An 18,380-nucleotide genomic window follows, 5' to 3' on the forward strand; every position below is an offset into this window, starting at 1 on the left:
CAAAAAGTCAACTCCGATGCGGGGAATCGAACCCCGAGCTGCTGTGATATCTCAATGAGAGACAGCGATGTTAGCCATTACACCACATCGGATCTTGTTGGAATGATCTCAGAGCATTTGCTGAAAGACTCTAAAACATGAGGCCCTGGGGTGTAATGGCTGACATCAGACTGGACTTCAGAGCATACAACATCACAACCCAGAGCACAAACTTCTGCTCCTTGACACCCGTCATATTTCCGACCATGGTGCCTTAGGCACCCATGGTACTCAACACGTACAGTACATAGATCAGAGCGAAGGCCCGCAGGGCCTTCCTCTTCTTTTCTATCCATGAACGGAGTTCTTGGTTGTCTCGACCATCTCTTCTCCATAGCCCCATCCGCCATCTATAGACCACATCTATAGACCGCGCCACTTGAAGCCTCGGCCAACATGAAAGCCAACTGTCGAAGAAATCTCTGTAGATGAAAGCCCGACATGCACTTTGTATTGACCCTCCCTTACCTCCCAGCAGTGCTGTTGAGCATTGTAACTGCTGACACTGTAGTTATCCAACGTGACAGACATATCCTGCACTTCGCCGGGCTGTAGGCTCAATTTTCGGAACTCTTTAAGTTCTTTCAATGGCCGTTGGCTCTCCACCCTGTCCCGTGGCGGGCTGACGTAGTACTGAATGACAGTTGCCCCTCTTCGTATCCCGATGTTCCGAACTCGACAAGAGACTACCACCGTGCCTTCTGGATCTGCGACCGACGTGTCTGTGATACAAACTCCGAAGACCTTGAAGTCGGTATAAGACAGGCCGAACCCAAACGGAAACAGTGGCTCTGGGTTCTCCGGGCGATCATAGTATCTATAACCAACATCAAGTCCTTCGGCGTATCGGATCACGTTGTTCTCGTCGCACGGGAAGTTGGCAAAGCTGGGATTGTCTTCATCTCGACGTGGCCACGAGAAGGGGAGACGACCGCCGGGGTTCGTGTCTCCGCCGAGCACGCGTGCCAATGAACGACCAGCTTCTTGACCCGGAAACCATGCCTGCACAACTGCTGGCACGGAATTTATAAATTGGTTGAACCCAACGGGTCCTCCGCTGAAATTGACCAAGGTTGTGCGAGGGTTTACCGCAGCGACAGCGGCGATCTGCTCGTACTGAAGGGACGACAGATCCATAGACTCCCGATCGAATCCTTCAGATTCAATCTCGTTGGTCGTTCCCACGCAGACGATGGCATACTCCACTTCCTGTGCTACTGTACGCGCAACTTCGATTCTGCTGGGAATATCGATAAACTCATGAAACCGCAGAGCGGACCCTTGGAACATTCGACCGAAGAGAGGCTTGGCATGGAGAATAAGAGGATCGGTATTCCACGATTCTAGCATTAGCGTGTATGATTGACCTGCTTGCATTGGGTAGGTAAACCGTCGCTCCAACCTCGACTTGAAAAAGTAGAAAGGTTCTGGACGCAAGTCGGTCTCTTGAGGTCTCCAAAAACCTTGTCACCACTGATATAGCAGACTGCAGGCCCGGTCGAAATGATAGACAAGATGTGCCCCCCAGACGTTAACGGACGAATACCAAAAGTTATTCGGGTGCAGTAGTCTTGACTGAGGTACTCCGGCCATTTCTCCTTGATCATGTACTCTGCCTGCTCTTTGGTCTCTGAAAAGACCGGGTTCTTGCCAACACATGGCCATTGAACCATTCCAGGTTTACTGGCTCCTTTGCCTGCATCTTAGTATCCGAGGAAAACATGATTGAAGGATCAGCATGCGGCAGGGAACCAAATACTGGGACTCCAGGCACAGCCTTGACTTGAAAGCCAGCTTGATCGAGTCCCTCTATGGGAGATACAGCGTGCAGGGAATCTACCCGCGCACTCCCTCCTCCACCAAGACTGGCTTCCATAGCATGGTGTCCTATCAAAGCCACTGTGACACCTTTTGGCAGTGGAAGAATGTTTTCGTTCTTTAAGAGGACCATGCCCTCTGCACCACTGTCACAGATAAACTCACCTCTCTCAGGGTTCTCGACTGCATCTTCGGGTGGTTCCTCGGGAAGCTCGAACCTCTTGAGACGACAGGCAAGCTGCAGGATTCTGCGAGATGACTCGTCGACGACCTGCGCAGCTACCTGCCCATCATTTACCGCTCGCGCGAGCTTCTCCCCGCGCCATCTCGTTGGCCCGGGCATTTCCAAATCCACCCCTGCATTTATGCTGTCTGCAGTAGAGTACACCCCCATCCAATCTGAAACAACCACTCCATCAAAGCCCCATTCGCCTCGCAGGACCTGATTGACTAGTTGGGGATTATCAGCAACATATTTTCCGTTCACGCGGTTGTAGCTGCACCATGAAGCCAGGTCAGTCAATTAATTGTCCGGTGAGATCACTGCTTTGGTGACCTGGTCGCATACCTGGTCATGAAACAAAGTGGGTCAGCCCATCTCATCAGTAATTGAAATGGAAGCATGTAGATCTCACGAAGAGTTTGCTCGTCAATGTCGGCGGTCAGAAGTTTGCGGTTGTTCTCAGTGTCGTTGGCCACGTAGTGCTTGGGAGTGGCGGCAATACCAATGGACTGGCAACCTAATTGAATCAGGTAAACAAACTGGCAAAAGAGAGGGGCCTGCGATTGCAGATCCTACCATTGACAAAGGCTGCCGCCAGAGCTCCCAGCACGAAGGGGTCCTCGGAGTAAGTCTCATAATTCCGCCCCTCTAGGAGATATCATTGATATCGGCCTGTGCCTCACTGCGTAGATTGCAGGGTAAACATACCTCGAGGAGAACGTATGACATTCATGGTAGGAGCGAGTAGGACATTCGCGGCCTTTGTCTGGGCTTCGCGGGCGATCTCCTTTCCTGTGCGGAAGAGCAGCTCGCGGTCAAAGGTCGCCCCAAGGCTGGTGCCGCAGGGGAAGCAGGCAGCTTTGATACCGCTGACATAGCTCTCGCCTCGCGCACCGTTGGGACCATCTGTGAACTGTACAAGGCGGGATAGATTAGCGTTTGGGTTGAAGTGCATCGTGCCATCGGGGCAAAGTGTCGATTGAGCGAAGGAAGCTGACCTTAATGTGTGGGACGAAGACATCATCGCGCTTTATGACCTGCGTGCGCCACCAGTGGGCTGCTGCCAGTAGAGAGATCTTCTCGTCGCGAGTGAGCTTGCTCAGCAGCTTGTCTAAGTCCTGTGAGTCGCTCATCATGGGAATGGCAGAGGGGTTGGCTGAAGACAGTATAGATTGGCGATGGAGATGACAATGAGAACGTACAGGGGAGATGGGAAGTGTAGATGGGAAGTCTAGATGGACGGCGGGTTTTATTAGTGACGGTAGACAGTGGTGGTGGCTAGAAAGGCAGGAACGATGGAAGGCGGCACAGCACGCCATAGCTAGCATATGATCCACCGTCCGGTCACTCTCAACTAATTAGTATCTACCCCGCTTGTTCTACCTCGCATGCAGCATGAGTTCTGTTTGCCAAGTTGAAATAAGATGCTACTCAGTAGCTTATCTTGCCGATGCATCCGGACTGTTGAGTGACATTGTGACAATAACCATCATGTCATTTCATTCAATCGATTATGGCTATCCCGTGATTGGTGAAAGAGCCGTCTCGGGTTCCGCCCCCTGCTTGCTATACTGGACCGGCCCGGTATAGTCCCTCAAGATCTAGATCTGGTGCTGCAAATCTTTCCCTCGGTGTGTTGCTGGCGTGGAGCTTGCGTCAGTAGACAGAATCCTTTGCTTGCAGCTCATCGGTAAAACTCCCATGAATTTTCTTGCTCTGTTTATTTGTATGCCATTTCAGATAAGCAAGTCGACAACTTGTTATAGGAGAGGTCAATGGTACTCTTGATAATAGCCAAGGTGTAAGACAGTCGAGTCGTGTCCGGCATCAAGGAAGGGGCGAACCTGGATCGTCTCCCATTATTTGAAGATAGGCAACAGGCAAGAGAACAAAACATACAAAAGACATTGTCTGCAAATTTGTCCAAAGCAGGAGCAAAAATGTGTAAAGAAATCAGTTGAACGACAATAAGCACAACAGCAGGAACAACAAGTTCAGGTGCGGGGGCGGGTAAGAACCATGGGCGCTAAGAGTTCCGCTAGTTAGCCCTAACCGCATGGCTGAAAGGCCAGTTTCGCTATCATCAGAGTGAAAGTCCACTTTGTCCAGTGATTGGAAGTGCGGGCGCAGTGACTGCAAAGCAACTCAAGCTTAGTTGTGCTGAATCGTCCCTTACAGGTTCTCAGTCTGAACCTGATATGCACCAAAGTATTGGGATCGACATTTTGTATGGCTGCCATGGATATCCGCAGGTATGGAGAAAATTGGCAATTCAATCACAAATGGATGATTATCTGAGTCTCAATTGCAGCAGCGATATTCGACTTCCTGGTATTCCTGGGCGACTGATTGATCGTTGGCGCTTTCGGCAATTTTATAGGAGTTTTGTCTTCTCCTCATATGTCAACCACCTCGCCTGAGAGATCATCATTCGCGACATCACTTATCGTTCTCGGGACCTCAGAATAGTTGATAGCTAACCGGCCGACTTCGACTGATTGTGTCTAGCTCGAGATCAGAGATGGTGACAACAAGCGTACTTTAATATGACGGTGAGAGTATATGTCAGCTGCGGGGAGAAACTCGGCCATCCACAGTGTCTTGGGGAGATAGTATTGAGACCTGTTTAGTATGGCATCTCCAGTTCATCAGACTTATGCCTTGTTACAATGACCTGTAGTTACTAGTGTGTCTTGATAATAGGTTTGATAGACTTGCAATGTATAACATACAGCGAACTGGCGTACACTGGCTGCTGGGGACTTTCCCCCCGTCTATCATGAACAGATTTATGCCAAGCTTTCATGACCGTGACAGGCGAGGAGTATAGATTGTCTACCCGATTGCATTTTGCTTGACTGAGCCTTTCTTTGTTTCTCAGTCAGGATCACACACAATTCTGAGTATGCAAGAGGAGTAGTGAAGGCATGGTAGAATGTTTGCTTAGTGCGTTCATGCCTCAGGACGCCGACGACCGCGCTGCCGACTAAGCAACAATGGGGGGGACCAGCGCAGCACACCATTTTCGTTGAATGACCATCTGATACACTCACTGCCTGAGGTCCTCCGTGTTATTTTCTTGCGTTTTTTGTTCAGACCATTTTCCGGTCTCATCTGCATCCATCCTTTTTCTCTGCACGCCTTCCTGTCCCTATCCCTCCTCATTCCTTTTATCATCCTAAGTATCGAGCCACGTCTCTGAGGGGCAATAGCAGTCTCTTCCAGCTTACAGCCTCACTGGTCATCTTCAAAGAGCCTGTATATCCCCGGAGGCCCAGTCAGAAGACTGTGGCGCTTCGGGAGATTCACGGCGCTCCAAAATAAGGCTTCGTCTGGCTGTGTTTGAGCTTTTCCCTGCTTCTAACCTACGCTCCAAAGGACGAATCTATCTTCAGATCCGAGATTAGTCAAGCCCGAACCTTCATATATCTGTTCTCCTGAATCTTGATTAGCATGGACTACTTCTCGTATGTTCCGGGCGGTCCTAACCCGGTGGACACACAGCCGATGGACATCATCGTTGACGAACCACATCACTGTGCCATGATCGAAGAGAAAGACCAGGAGATTGTGGAGGCCGAGAACGAGAAGCTTGATCAGCTGGTGGCCCAATTTACTAGGGGTTTCGATCCATCCACCCTCCGTAACGAGGTGATACCAGCCCTGCCAATTCTCGCACAATCCGCTTTCCCGGGGACATATGAGCATCTCTTAATGCTCTGCTTCACAACCGACGATGAACTACAGGACATGCAAGAAGAGCTCGAGAGATATCTCTTGTTACGCTATGGGCAGGTGTTCGATGAGCTCGTCCCGCGGACCACGACCAACATCACCGACGAGTCTTATTTTGCATCGGAGATTGAGACCCTGAGAAGACTCCTCGAGCCATTGCGTGGCGACTCGACGAGCCCCGTCTACTGGCTGAGTCTTAGACGCGCGAATCCGACCAAGGCCCGGCAGCAACTCGAAGCAGCGACCAAGGTGATCAACGCTTTCAAGAAGGACGTGCTTGCAGCTCTGCACTTTGATCCACAGGAGCGTAAGTCCAACACTTTTCATCTCATTTGACTAGCGTCTCTTCTTACTGATGTCTTACAGGAAAGATAGTCAACCCCCTTCCAGTCTCAGTCGAACGCTCGGCTTTCGTAAGCATGAAGCACCTACGCATCGACGCCTGCAAGGATACGCTTCACTGGGACGAGTACAACCAGAGCAACATGAATCTCACCGTGTTCTACCATGCGTACAAGGCGCTTCTCTGCCGAACCCAGCCGGACAAGGCACGCGAATGGGGATGGCTCCCACCCAGGGTCCTCGAGGCCCCTCGTGCGTCCAGTCCTCAGGCATCCATTGGTGATCTAGCTTATTGGCCGTTGAGACAGGCGGGCAACGACAAGTACGATCTACTCGTGAAGACCGCGCTCTGGCTGGCGCTTGCTAGAGGCCTTCCCGCCGTGCACCTGTTTTGCGATTGTGCTCGAGTTTTCACGTCACTCATCCCAGCAGGCGATGCAAGCCCAAAGACGATTGTCTTCTTACGCCGTTTGACTCAACTCCGTGTGCCCGTGGAAGCCATCAATCCCAGCCCACGCATCCCCGTCCCATTCCAGAAGCGGTGCCAGAAAGGTGACAACGATGATTATTTCGAGGACGTGTGGAGGTCGGACCAGGACTTGGAGAAGGACTTGGCGCAGAATGTCTCGCTGTATGGCATGGACACAGCCAAGGATGTCCGCCGAGCACGGACCCCTCCCCCTCGACGCTCGTTTCAGCAACAGGCACAGCTCATCAAGGACGCTCTCACCGTTGAGACGAGCTTTGCAGACGTGTGGCCTCGTAAAGATCCGGCAAGTGTTCCTCTCGTCCCTTCTGCCTTACCAAAGCTAATCGTACTGGTCGTAGATCCCGGTGCAGCACCGTCCTCCATCTGTCCCTGAGCCGGAGCTCATTTGGAAAGTCCAGCCTGAGCCGGAAGAGCCTGACATTTTCGACAAGGATGGTTACGTCTCGGTTCTCTTCTGAGCAATGGGAAATTCCTCATCTCAGCCCCGGCTTCAGCTAGTCGATTCATCTCCGCTCATACCTTGACCAACACCTCTCTCTCCCCTGAACATTCTCTGCGACCCTCTCACCATTGAGACGAAACACCGAGAATTGGCACGTTCTGACGACCTCAAGAACGAGCCGAATCTCTTCGTTCCAGTCTCTCCGATCTCCAACTGGTACATTGAACATTGAAAACAAAAACAATCATTCTTGCCTTTCTCAGCCCGCACTTCCTTCCAAGCCTTTCCAACCCCCACCGCCCAGGACAATCTTGTTAATACATGCTTTTTTTCAATCTTGCTTCATATCTTCGACGAATCTTGATCTTTCCAGGAACCCAGGTTTTACTCATCCATCTTTTATGTGGCAGTCAGGAGCGAGCGGAGACCGCGCATTGGATTTGATTGATTTTTGTTGAGGATTGAGGATACCCAGAGAAAGGAAATGTGCAGATTTCCATCCAGGGCCCCCTTGGAGGGATGACTATTTTTGTTATTTCCTTCGCCATGTATCTACGCCCGTTGATCTTTCATGAAGGACATATCAAGATAGAATAACTGGGAAAGATGTAGATTGCTGAACAAACAGATGTAGAATTGTGTAAGATGTCCATACTGTAGTCTTCTCCTTTGCCAGATTCTCCATTTTGAGTTTGGCTCGTGGTTAGGAGCTTGGATCCTTGATGAGAGTTGGTGAGTAGGGCATGTGCACTGAGTTCTGGGCAGTGGTCTTGATAGTCTTTACTCTGCGGTGCACTTGTGTATAGATGAACAGCTTGTCACAGCCCTGTTTGTAAACTGCTCTATAATGTTGTTCACACATTTTACTCAGAGAAGAAGTTGATGAGACCAGATCTGGAAAAAGATAGGCATACTTTTCAATTAGATTCCCGGAAGTGATCAGCCATGGTATCCCATAGTCTAAGGGAGAAAAAGGAAAAGAAAAAGTGTGTCCCGAAATAGAAACTAGATCAATCAGATTCCCAACAAAATCAGAACTTTTCTTTATGCCGCCATGCTGTTAAACTCCAACAAAGGATCAATCATCGCCAGGTCATCAACAGTAGGACCCGCCGCGCTGGGTATCTTGGAATCAATATCGTGTATCATGTCATTATGCGAGGGAAACTCTCCCGCTGTGTAACCACCACCACCACTCTCCTCCCCATTCCCATATTGAACCGCTGGGCCGGCAGCAACCGACTTCCCACTAAGATCATACGGCTCGTAGCCTGACCCATCGTCGTCGTTGTCAAACTCCAATCCGTACAGCCCAAAAAGATCTCCCATCATCGCCGCTGTCATCGTGGCTGCAGTCGTAGAAGCAGCAGCAGTAGAAGAAGACTGTTGCTCGCCATCCTCCGCCAGCAAGGCTTTCTGCATGAACAGGTCTCGAATCTCATCCTCCGAGTAGCCATGTTTGCTCCCCATATGCACCCAGAGGTCGTAGTTCCGGTGGAAGCGATGCGCGCACCCTCCCTGCATGCACGGTATCTGGCGGCCCGTTTCCTCGACATAACCGGCGCCCGTCAGCGCTGCCAACGCCGACGGTCCTGCTCCTGCGCCTGCTGCGGCCGCATTACTTCGCTGCTGGGCGGAGACCTTCGGCGCCAAGCCCAGCCGCTGGCGTCTTTCCGCCTTGGCGTTCGGGAATCCCATGTGTGCCGTGCGAATGTGTTCCTCGAGGGCCAGCTTGCTCCCGTAGCGTTTGCCGCAGCCGTGAGCTGCACCGCCGGGCCAGCCGGCGACGCGCTTCGACGCCGAGAGGTCCGTCTCCCCGCAGACGAACCGCTTCTCGCCCTGGTGGACGGTGCGCACGTGCACAGTCAGGTTGCCCTTCTTTGTGAAGCTGCTGTCGCATCCGGGAACAGTGCAGGGAAAGACTTTGCGGTCCGAGAGGGGGACGTTGCCGTGGGCGACTTCCAGATGGCGGCGGAGTTCGCGGGTGGTGGAGCAGGTGAGTGGGCAGTGCGGGCATTGTGGTGGATGCGCGACGCGAATGTGGGCTTGGAGGAGGGCGTAGGAAGGGAATGTTGCTGTTCCTCCTGCTACTGTGGTGTTCGTGGTAGTTTGTTCGAGATCCGCACGCTGAGCGCATTCGGCGCAAGTAAAGCGTTTCTCGGTGTGGACTCGGCTTTCATGGGCGCGGAGATGTCCAGCAGTATCAAAGGCCATGGAACATCGTTGGCCACTGGCTGGGTCAACATGCGTACACGGGAAAGGTTTCTGGTTGAGATGGGCGCTCAGAATGTGTTTTTGGAGGGTCGTGTGCTTTCGAAAGGTCTCGTCGCAGGGCGGATACTCTGTGCATCGGTACTTATCCCGCCCGTCGTGCGCAGCCAGATGTCGTCGGAGACGGGAGCCCGTCACGAAGCTCTTTCCACAGCCGGGACGATCGCAGACATAGTCTCGGATCCCTGTGTGGGCGCTCTTGACATGATGGTTCAGATGGGATGCCCGGAGGAAGTTCTTGTCGCAGTCCTCGTGAGGACATTGGAAGAGACGCTCATTGTTGTGGGAGCGTAGATGCTCTTGAAGTCGTGCTGGGCGATTGAACGCTTTGGTGCAACCGTCGAACGGGCAGCGGTGAGTTTTCAGCTCGGAAGGATATCTGGAGGATGTTGTCGACATGGGCGTTGCAGGCTTTTCGTGAAGACTGTCGCCCGCTTCACTGTCACTGTCCGAGAACGCATATTCGACATCAGAGTCTTTCTCTCGATAAATCGGGTCTGTGGTGTGTGAGTATTAGCAAGGGCATGCTATCGCAACGGCAGTATGTTCTCTATCGTACCGACATCATCATCCAGCGTCGGTAGCTTCTGTAGCCTTTTCGGGCTAGGAAGCTCCCCGGTCGCCTTTCTTTTTTGACTCATTATTCCGTCACCTGCAACCTCATCCACCCAAAATGCTAGATAGCATGATAAGGATGACGAGATGAGAGAAGCCCTGCAGATAAAATTTTGCCAAAGCGGTGAGCAAGTATGTCCTAAAACGGACTAGTTCCGGACGAGACGACAGGAACTTTTTCCGCCTTTTGGAGGTCCGCAAACTACGATTTCTGCACCTCAACAAAGCAAGGCTGTCGCATCGCTCCTTGTCTCACCTCAACTCATCCTGTCGCGGTCTCGGCGCCTCTCCTCGTCTCTTTTACGGTCACCCAATTTGTCTACGGTCCTAATTGATCTCGATCGGCACCATGTCGGACTACGGCGATCACGGCGATGAGGATAAGTAAGAGCTTCCTCGATATGACCCGTAACTAGCATTGCGCACCGCGGGATTTGCGCAGCTGGTGAACGGCTATCCTTGGATTTAAAGAGAATGTATGATGATCTGACTTTGATCTTCCTCTATCTTGCAGCTACGACTACGAGCCCGCGGAGCAGGATTACGATGACAACGAGCCCGAGGACTTCCTCAACCCCGAAGATCTGGATGTCGCCGAGGGAGGTGACGACTATGGCGAGTCTTATGCGCCGGCCGTGAATGGCGACCGTGTCGTTGTCTCGGGCGACCCGAATGCCGGCTACTCAGGCAAGGTGATGGAGCAGGCGCGGGAGAAGAAGGTGCCCAACGACCAGCGCACGACGACCCCATACATGACCAAGTACGAGCGGGCGCGTGTCTTGGGAACTCGAGCTCTGCAAATCAGGTTGGTCTTGGACATGTCTCCAAACAGACTGGACGAGTGCTGGGTAAATCTGACCGCAATATCAGTATGAACGCTCCGGTGCTTGTCGATCTTGAGGGTGAAACGGATCCTCTGCAAATTGCTATCAAGGAACTCAACCAGAAGAAAATTCCTCTCATTGTGCGGAGATATCTTCCTGATGGGTGGTAAGCACGATTTGTCCCGTGAAAAGCCTTGAATGCCACATCTAACCCGCGTCGCCAGGTATGAGGACTGGACGTGCGAGGAGCTGTTGTAAAAAAGGGTGGAGACAGTATGGATGGCTGTACATTGATAAATGGTTTTTCTTGTCTTTTCTTGCTTCATAATTGTCACGGTCTAAGTGTTTCTCTCTTGGGCAGCATAGCGTTTGGAGTTTCGGAGTAGGGAAGCAAGTCAGAACGGCTTGAGCAATCCCTAGGTTACTAGGACGAGCGCACAAAAAAAGCACACAAGGATAACGCACTGCAGTTCATAACGGCAAAATACGAAAAAAAAATCCATTGATGTTGATATACTTGTTTTGATACTTGAGTCCGGTAATAGCTGCATTTGCTCGACACTGCACACCTTGACCGCAACTCAGACGTATCGGTAGACAATCCAGTCGTAAACCGACGACAGTCAAGCTGAGTTATTGGTCTTTCGTTGGTGAAGTACTCTGTCCCCGTACACCAGGTATCTATGCATAGCTCGATCCTTACCATGAGCGGCATATGATAGATCATGTAAAGCACGAGGCGCCAGCTCACCACTAGTTATAATCCCATAGTACGGATATTGGATGTGGCTTCCAACTGATGTCACGCATATTCCGAGTACTAATGTACATCGAATGGATACTATACTTTGATACCAGTTGAGGTGCAGTTCTTCTATCAGCCAAGCAAAAAAACCCTCCGCCATACTCCGCCTTGCCTAATTCAGTAAGTACTGTACCTGAATACGCCGGGCGGCTTCGATTTCCACCACTCCACCATTCACTCCTCAATCACATTCAATGTCTCTCGCATCCTTGTCTCCAGCTTCTTGTCCGCACATCCCAGGTCTGTCTCGCTTCGGTCCAAGTGGCGGGATCCGCAGCAAGTTATACGTGTCATGATAACCGGGATGACCTGCCTGTTGAAGGGAAGTGGAGCAAAAGTAGGTGTGCGTGCGTGCGTGGATGGACTGAAAAGTCGGTTCGTGCCGCGGCCTTACTCATTGACTCATGATCCACCAGGCCTTCCTCTATCAGCCAGTGCCGGTACGGAATCAGTGTAACCTGCTGCGTCAGAATTCAAAATAATCAGACTAGTCTCGATTCTCAAGATTGAAGAACCTGAGACTCCGAGAACTCCTTCTCCGCCTGGATAAATCGGCACGCTGCTGACCCCTGTTCCTTGCCAACATGCGCCTTGATCGTCCTGCTAATGCACGAGCTCCATGCCATATCTTGGCCACAGTAAAACCATTCGGACGCCCGGCAGTGACGGCACAAGGTTATAGGTCTCCTCTTCTCCAGGATCAGGATCTTGGGGTCATAGTTCATACCCCTCTTTCTTGTCATCTGACGAACCCTTCGACCTTCACGTAGTAGTTTTACCAGCTATCACCGAGATAAGATGTGGTCGATGGGCCCTGGGGTAAGGACTCCTCCCTCCTCGGCAAGAGTCTCCATCCTCATATCCGGAACCCACCCGCCGGACGTCCAGTAGGATACTCTCCTCTGATGGAGCCATCAGGCCATTGGCACCCATTTTCACTGTTGACTGGTCGTTTGACCATCTCCAATACGCTGGAGTCAACACGGCTTAGCCAAATTTGAGTGGACCCCTGGACCGGCTTTTTCTCTAATGCAGTCTGCTTTTCTTTCTACTTTTCTAGCTTCCCAAGCTTAGTCCTAGGGCGTGGCCCCGACAAAAGATTACATTATTAATCATACTACGCTGCCACCGACTCAGGCCTTTGCTCAATTGTTTTATATTCAAGGGATCAGCAGCGCCAGGCCTTTGCTCGCGGGGCCTCCATACTTGTGTCACTGCACGTCTGCTGTAGCCGTGTCAAGATTGCAAACGCTGTCGGTCTTTCCCTCTACCTTGCCTTTGGCGCTGACCCTCCACGCGACGATTATCTCGATCCCCAAATAATCGTGGTGAAAGATGGGAACCCATGCTGATCTGAAGGAGAAGGTCTCCGCAGAGTCTCCCAGCACCACTGATCAAAATGGCAGCCATACAATCCCTGTCTCTCCATCGGACGACAAAGCCCCAGAGCCGACCTTCGATACCGGTCTCATATCATGGATCCAAGTGATAGGTTCTTGGTTCTTGTTCTTCAACTCATGGTATGTTCTACTATCGTAAAGTAAGTCCCTGTCTTTGCGGGCTGCTGACTTGCCTAGGGGAGTAATCAACACTTGGGGCGCGTTTCAGACATATTATGAAGAGAATACATTGAAGCACATGTCCTCCTCCTCGATCGCCTGGATTGGATCGCTGCAAGCTTTCCTCCTCATGCTATTCGGCGTGGTGACAGGCCCTCTCTTTGACGCAGGATACTTCCGTGCGCTCCTGGGGTTCGGAACCATCATGCTGCCCTTCAGTCTTATGATGGTTAGTCTGTCTACCAAGTTCTGGCAATTGATCTTGTGCCAAGGTATCCTACTCGGTCTTTCCGCTGGATGCCTGTTCGTTCCGTCTGTCGCCATCCTACCCCAGTACTTCAAGCAGAAGCGAGGATTGGCAAACGGACTGGCCGCCTCGGGGAGCAGCATTGGTGGCGTGATTTACCCCATCATGTTCGACCAGCTGCAACGGCGGGCTGGCTTCGCATGGGCTACTCGAGCCGTGGGCTTTCTCTCCTTTGGGACCTGCTGCATCTCGTTCTGCATCATGCGTATGCGATTTCCTCCGAAGGAGAAGCGCAAGCTCGTGCAGCTGTCTGCGTTCAAGGAGCCAGTCTTCACCATGTTCTGCGTCGGAATGTTCCTAGGCTTCCTGGGATTCTACAACTTCCTCTTCTACATCCAGTCGTATGCCATCGACACCAAGATCGTCGACGCCAATCTGGGCTTTTACCTGCTTTCCATGCTGAACGCGGGCTCGACCTTCGGTCGAATCTGCCCCAACTTCATCGCCGACCACATTGGACCGATGAACGTGCTTCTGCCTGCTGCAACGGCAACTGCCATCCTGGCCTTTGCGTGGATTGGTGTTCACAACGTCCCCGGCATCATCGTTCTGTCCGTCTTGTACGGTCTCTGCTCCGGCGGCTTTGTCTCTCTTCCTCCGGTGGTGATGGCTTCCATAACCAAAGACATCCGTGACCTGGGAACTCGTCTGGGTATGCTCTTCGCTGTGACTTCAGTCGGTCTGCTGATTGGCACCCCCATCGGCGGCGCAATCCTCAGCAACACCGGGAAATATCTGGGCGTGCAGCTCTTCACTGGGTGCTGCCTCATCACCTCCTCTGCTATCTTCGCGGCCCTGCGGTATACTCGCACTGGTCCTCATTTACTGGTGCGGGCTTAACTCTCGTGATTACCTTATCACCCGCGAAGCACCGCAGGCCGACTATCTATGAGCACTTCGATGTTGCCATTATCTTCTGTGGAACTCTGCTTATAGTAAGCATATCATAATACGCTGGTTCATCCAAATTACGTTTTTGGGTCATACCATTCATTTGCATAACGGGAAAGCAGGCGTTATAGAAAAGAAAACTTGATTTCATTTGCCGGGGAAAAGAAACATTTGCAGCATCATCCTACGATACATACCTCAAAATGCATATATGATTACCGTACCACTCGCTTCCTTGTCCATGCATAGAACTGTAGCCACGAATCACGGTTGTAAGATGCGGTCTCACACAATCAGTCTCATGACTATAGCTATCTAGATCGAATCGACTTTGCCAACGCCCAAACACCAAGCTTTTGCGAGGAAAACAACCAAGCACAAACATCTCTCGGTACTGCAACTTCCCGACTCAAAAGACTTACACACGGCCGCCCTCATGGAAGAGCCAAGAGCTACAACCTTCTCCATACCAAACTGCCCCCCTGCCAACCTCTAAATCACGAAACATCCACCGGATCAACCAAGAACTCCTCCCCTTTCTCCCGAACATGCTGCAGGTTCTTATCGCGACTGCACGGCTTGCGCATGTCGAACGCATCCTCGCCCGTCTCCGACATCCCCGACGGATCATCGCTGTAATACCCCACGACTCGCCGGAAGACCGAGTACCTGCGCCGAATTGTTAGCATTGACACTACCACCACCACCACCACCACCACCGCGGCCTGAATCCAGACAGAGGAGAAAAATACGCACCCCATCCCCTTATACATATCCACCGCGACCTTATTCCCGGCGCGCACGTACAGATCCACGAACCAGGCGTCGTTGATATCGGAGCCCCGCTCGAGGCGTTCGGTGAGGCGGCGCGCGTGGCCCAGCCGGCGCCATGCGGGCGCCACGGTCAGAACGGTGATGTGGCCGTGCCAGGGCGTGTAGTGTTCCGAGTGGCGCATCTGAGCGGGTTGTTCTTCGAGTTTACCCATGACTGTTTTTGTGTTGCGTGCTGTTAGTTTTGGGGTGGGAGGGGCCAAGGGGGTTGTTTACTATAGCCGACGATTCCTTCTTGACGGTCTTGGACGCTGCTGAAGAGGGAGGGCCAGCGCATGAGGTAGTTCAGGTAGAAGCCCAGGTCGTAGTTTTCGGTCAATGGGTCGAGGTTGGTGAGGTTGAGGGAGAGGAGGTCCGTTGGGGACATGCGGCGGATGGAGGACATTGTGGCTGCTTTTTGGTCGGTGGGATGCTTTGGGAGGAATTGAGTCTGTATATGAGGGGAAGAGAGGGTTAGGAACGTAGAAGAAACGAGAGAATGGAAGTGGATGTTATGTTGAGGTTGGAGAAGTAGCTGCAGTATTGTTGGAGGTCAAATCAAATTCTCGAAATGGTGCGGGGAAGGAATGAGGGCGGTCACGGGCAGAGAGAATCGGGCGGCGGGCAGCGGAAAGGTAGGCAAGACAGGCAGGCTAACTTAAGTGATTATTGTTTTCGGCTTCAATATTAGTTCTTCTTTATTCATACTTTCTTCTCCTTCTCCCCCTTCTCCTTTCCCTTCCCCTTCCCCTCGTTCATGCTCCTATATTAACGACTAGAATTCACACATCCAACAAGACTTGTTTGTTACTCGACACTCATTCGTCTCTTCCTCTTTTCCTCTCTTTCTCACTCATCCTGGTGATGCGGTCGGCGATCCTCCCATATTAACTTTCCCCTGTTGTTTACCCCGTGGCAGCGCGCCCCCAGCCCAGCCCACTTGACGAATTCTGAGACGACTACTTTTTCCTACTCGCTCGAGGATAGACCTCCTGCTACTACATCAGACTACAGATTTCTTTACAAGACTCAGTCATTTTTCCAAACCTCATTGAAACCGCAATCATGCCGTCCATACCCCCTCCCCTGACTTTATCTCACCGCCATACCCGGAGTCGATCGTCCAACATCGACTTCGACCCTATTTCACCAGGCACCTACGCTCCCAACGGTTTTTCCTATCAGTCGCCTCGGTCGCCGCGTACACCTCGTTCATCCGCTCCTCCCTCTCCCACCGACTCTCGCCCGCAGCGTGCCAACAGCATCAATGAATCGCACCGGATGTCGGTCGACTTCGGCGGCGCGGCCGGTGGAGGTGGCCTGGGCAACCTAGCGGATGAGCTGGCCGACGCATGGGAGGAGGAGGAAGGGGGTTACGGAGGTTACGCCTCCGGGCAGGACACCGGGGCTCCCGACCACGCACAATACGCGACTCACAGCGAGGACGAAGCTGCATACAACCATCATACACGAACCCCGTCCTCCGGTTACTCCCCGGAGCGGAATTCCACGCTGCAACCCCCGCGGCCCAAAACGCGCAATGGCACCCAGCGGCAACACCGCCGGTACGAGTCGCAGTACGATGGCTCCGACTACGGGAACGACTCGGACTTCGAGGAATCGGATATGCCCCCGAGTCTGGAAACACAGATGGCAGAGATTGAGAGTCTGGCTCGACGAGGCATTGAGAACAACGGCAGTGAGAATGACTACGTGATTCAACGAGCGGTGGAGGCTTTGCGGGATTTGGGCGCTCAGAGCGGCATCGAGAACAATGCCATGAGGTACGTTTGTCTATCCCTTGCGGTTGAGTGGGAGTGTGTTACTGACGCAAGATTTTCTCCAGGCTCATTACCGCTCACTCCTCCATCACGTCGCATCTAACACACCAAACGCGGGCCCTCCAAACCCTCATCCACCCCCTCCTCTTCTCGCCTTTCCCGCTTCTGTCGGAGGATGCCATTGATGCACTCATCCCGCTCATCGACGAAGAACTCTTGCCCAACCTTCCCTACCCTTTCCCCGACCAGCCCCGTCACTCCTCCCGGCCCACCACCCCCTCGCAGTCTTCAGCCCTCAACCCGCTCGTCTCCCTCCAGAGTCTCGTCTCGCAGACGTCCGACATCACCCTCTCCCTCCGGGGCTTGAGCGATACGCTGTACGAATCCCGACAACTGACCGCCACCGCCTCGCGACGGCTCCGATCCGCACGGGAACTGGTGGCGGAGCTCCGCCGCGAAGAAGAGGGCCGCGAGGAAGGAACGCGGTGGATCGAACGCGGGGACTGGGACCGGCGGCTCCGCGACCGAGAAGCCGGCCGAGTCTGCGGCGACGTGGTCAGTGGGTTTGAGGCGGTCTGCGGCGAATGGCGGGAGAAGCTCTTCGGAGCCGCTGGAGCTACCGCTACCCCTGGCGCCGAAGTCGCTGCCGCATGATGAACGTCATTCAAGGAAGCACATACAACAGAAAAATATCTTTGATCTAACTCCAACATCTCACCTTATAAGAAAAAACGATCACAGCACCTGTGTCATGACCTACTTACTTCCTTTCCCCTATTTCCTGATGACACACCGCATCACCCCCTCCCTTTTTCCTTGCTATTTTTCTCCTCATCAAGTATATAGACATTGCCTTTTTCCCCCACGCTATAAGCTTCTAACTTATTCACCTAAGAGCCTTTTTTGGTTCTTGTTTCTTATCTTTCGCTGGTCGAAGTTTCTTATCTTTAGATTTTCCGCTATCGGTTATGTTCTTTTTTCCCTCTCTGGAAGGATTCATTAATGAACTTGGTCTTTCTTGCAAGCATCGCTCTCATGTCATTGATCTTACGCGATGATGCATATACAAAATAGAGAAATCAGTTGGGAATACATGCATCTACACCAGAAACCTTACGAGAAAGAAGATTTAGTAAATATGAAAGACACCCGTGAGATGTATGTATGCATCTAGTCAACATTTTGAAAAAAAAGATATGCCTAGTATAGCGGAGAAGAAGAGACAAATTAGATAAAGCAGGAGGGGGAAAAAGGCAACAGCAAGAAACACGACTAACTACACTATGTCGAAGAAGAAGAGCATCCGGTTTCCCCTGAATCCGTAAATTTTTGTTCTCGAAATAAACAAAATTCATATCCTAGGGTTGTAGTAAGAGAGGGCGGAAAGGAGAAGGGAATAGGACATGACGGTATCTCTTTTATGTCAGA

General features: G+C 52.1%; 8 protein-coding genes and 1 non-coding gene across 9 annotated transcripts; 5 read left to right on the forward strand and 4 right to left on the reverse strand.

The window, feature by feature from the left end:
• Window positions 1-3,213, reverse strand: BO66DRAFT_450551 (beta-glucosidase; the record flags this gene model as incomplete). The annotated part of the gene is made up of 7 exons (XM_025651823.1): window positions 1-1,482; window positions 1,527-1,685; window positions 1,724-2,354; window positions 2,426-2,597; window positions 2,657-2,728; window positions 2,789-2,993; window positions 3,079-3,213. The coding sequence occupies 7 exons, from the start codon at window positions 3,211-3,213 to the stop codon at window positions 403-405; spliced, it is 2,454 nt and encodes an 817-aa protein (XP_025504531.1). The 3' UTR covers window positions 1-402.
• BO66DRAFT_t144 lies at window positions 12-92 on the reverse strand. The gene has a single exon. It is a non-coding gene; the product is annotated as a tRNA-Glu (tRNA).
• A 145-nt stretch (window positions 3,214-3,358) lies between the features above and the next one.
• BO66DRAFT_391518 (uncharacterized protein) lies at window positions 3,359-4,025 on the forward strand. The gene is made up of 2 exons (XM_025647273.1): window positions 3,359-3,924; window positions 3,980-4,025. The coding sequence occupies exon 1, from the start codon at window positions 3,476-3,478 to the stop codon at window positions 3,668-3,670; it is 195 nt and encodes a 64-aa protein (XP_025504532.1). The 5' UTR covers window positions 3,359-3,475; the 3' UTR covers window positions 3,671-3,924; window positions 3,980-4,025.
• A 1,562-nt stretch (window positions 4,026-5,587) lies between these two features.
• On the forward strand, window positions 5,588-7,105 carry BO66DRAFT_450560 (uncharacterized protein; the record flags this gene model as incomplete). The annotated part of the gene is made up of 3 exons (XM_025651824.1): window positions 5,588-6,122; window positions 6,182-6,936; window positions 6,986-7,105. 3 exons carry the CDS (start codon window positions 5,588-5,590, stop codon window positions 7,103-7,105), a joined length of 1,410 nt encoding a protein of 469 aa, XP_025504533.1.
• A 1,028-nt stretch (window positions 7,106-8,133) lies between these two features.
• BO66DRAFT_373254 (C2H2-type zinc finger protein) lies at window positions 8,134-10,026 on the reverse strand (the record flags this gene model as incomplete). The annotated part of the gene is made up of 3 exons (XM_025645534.1): window positions 9,920-10,026; window positions 8,712-9,857; window positions 8,134-8,681 (listed from the first exon to the last, which is right to left on the reverse strand). Exons 1-3 carry the CDS (start codon window positions 9,999-10,001, stop codon window positions 8,134-8,136), a joined length of 1,776 nt encoding a protein of 591 aa, XP_025504534.1. The 5' UTR covers window positions 10,002-10,026.
• A 166-nt stretch (window positions 10,027-10,192) lies between these two features.
• On the forward strand, window positions 10,193-11,280 carry BO66DRAFT_348779 (DNA-directed RNA polymerase core subunit RPO26). The gene is made up of 4 exons (XM_025644663.1): window positions 10,193-10,359; window positions 10,490-10,780; window positions 10,846-10,965; window positions 11,024-11,280. The coding sequence occupies exons 1-4, from the start codon at window positions 10,325-10,327 to the stop codon at window positions 11,055-11,057; spliced, it is 480 nt and encodes a 159-aa protein (XP_025504535.1). The 5' UTR covers window positions 10,193-10,324; the 3' UTR covers window positions 11,058-11,280.
• Window positions 11,281-12,613: 1,333 nt separating this feature from the next.
• BO66DRAFT_391521 (MCT family MFS transporter) lies at window positions 12,614-14,585 on the forward strand. The gene is made up of 2 exons (XM_025647274.1): window positions 12,614-13,124; window positions 13,182-14,585. Exons 1-2 carry the CDS (start codon window positions 12,940-12,942, stop codon window positions 14,308-14,310), a joined length of 1,314 nt encoding a protein of 437 aa, XP_025504536.1. The 5' UTR covers window positions 12,614-12,939; the 3' UTR covers window positions 14,311-14,585.
• A 55-nt stretch (window positions 14,586-14,640) lies between these two features.
• On the reverse strand, window positions 14,641-15,786 carry BO66DRAFT_391522 (peptide alpha-N-acetyltransferase complex B subunit NAT3). The gene is made up of 3 exons (XM_025647275.1): window positions 15,409-15,786; window positions 15,118-15,349; window positions 14,641-15,030 (listed from the first exon to the last, which is right to left on the reverse strand). The coding sequence occupies exons 1-3, from the start codon at window positions 15,575-15,577 to the stop codon at window positions 14,859-14,861; spliced, it is 573 nt and encodes a 190-aa protein (XP_025504537.1). The 5' UTR covers window positions 15,578-15,786; the 3' UTR covers window positions 14,641-14,858.
• A 118-nt stretch (window positions 15,787-15,904) lies between these two features.
• Window positions 15,905-18,013, forward strand: BO66DRAFT_373270 (uncharacterized protein). Its single transcript, XM_025645536.1, has 2 exons — window positions 15,905-16,955; window positions 17,018-18,013. Exons 1-2 carry the CDS (start codon window positions 16,237-16,239, stop codon window positions 17,604-17,606), a joined length of 1,308 nt encoding a protein of 435 aa, XP_025504538.1. The 5' UTR covers window positions 15,905-16,236; the 3' UTR covers window positions 17,607-18,013.
• The last annotated feature ends 367 nt before the right edge of the window (window positions 18,014-18,380 follow it).

The sequence above is a fragment of the Aspergillus aculeatinus genome (assembly GCF_003184765.1).
Source record: "Aspergillus aculeatinus CBS 121060 unplaced genomic scaffold BO66scaffold_21, whole genome shotgun sequence".
Lineage (NCBI taxonomy): Eukaryota > Fungi > Ascomycota > Eurotiomycetes > Eurotiales > Aspergillaceae > Aspergillus > Aspergillus aculeatinus.

Excerpts from the sequence above, each read along its gene's own strand:
- BO66DRAFT_391518 (XM_025647273.1), top strand. The coding sequence starts at position 3,476 with ATGAGTTCTGTTTGCCAAGTTGAAATAAGATGCTACTCAGTAGCTTAT.
- BO66DRAFT_348779 (XM_025644663.1), top strand. The coding sequence starts at position 10,325 with ATGTCGGACTACGGCGATCACGGCGATGAGGATAA. Across the intron at positions 10,781-10,845 it reads ACTCGAGCTCTGCAAATCAG|TATGAACGCTCCGGTGCTTG; the intron begins GTTGGTCTTGGA and ends CCGCAATATCAG. Across the intron at positions 10,966-11,023 it reads AGATATCTTCCTGATGGGTG|GTATGAGGACTGGACGTGCG; the intron begins GTAAGCACGATT and ends CCGCGTCGCCAG.
- BO66DRAFT_391521 (XM_025647274.1), top strand. The coding sequence starts at position 12,940 with ATGGGAACCCATGCTGATCTGAAGGAGAAGGTCTCCGCAGAGTCTCCC. Across the intron at positions 13,125-13,181 it reads TTCTTGTTCTTCAACTCATG|GGGAGTAATCAACACTTGGG; the intron begins GTATGTTCTACT and ends TGACTTGCCTAG.
- BO66DRAFT_373270 (XM_025645536.1), top strand. The coding sequence starts at position 16,237 with ATGCCGTCCATACCCCCTCCCCTGACTTTATCTCACCGCCATACCCGG. Across the intron at positions 16,956-17,017 it reads ATCGAGAACAATGCCATGAG|GCTCATTACCGCTCACTCCT; the intron begins GTACGTTTGTCT and ends GATTTTCTCCAG.
- BO66DRAFT_391522 (XM_025647275.1), bottom strand. The coding sequence starts at position 15,577 with ATGTCCTCCATCCGCCGCATGTCCCCAACGGACCTCCTCTCCCTCAAC. Across the intron at positions 15,350-15,408 it reads AGAAGGAATCGTCGGCTATA|TCATGGGTAAACTCGAAGAA; the intron begins GTAAACAACCCC and ends ACACAAAAACAG. Across the intron at positions 15,031-15,117 it reads GATATGTATAAGGGGATGGG|GTACTCGGTCTTCCGGCGAG; the intron begins GTGCGTATTTTT and ends AATTCGGCGCAG.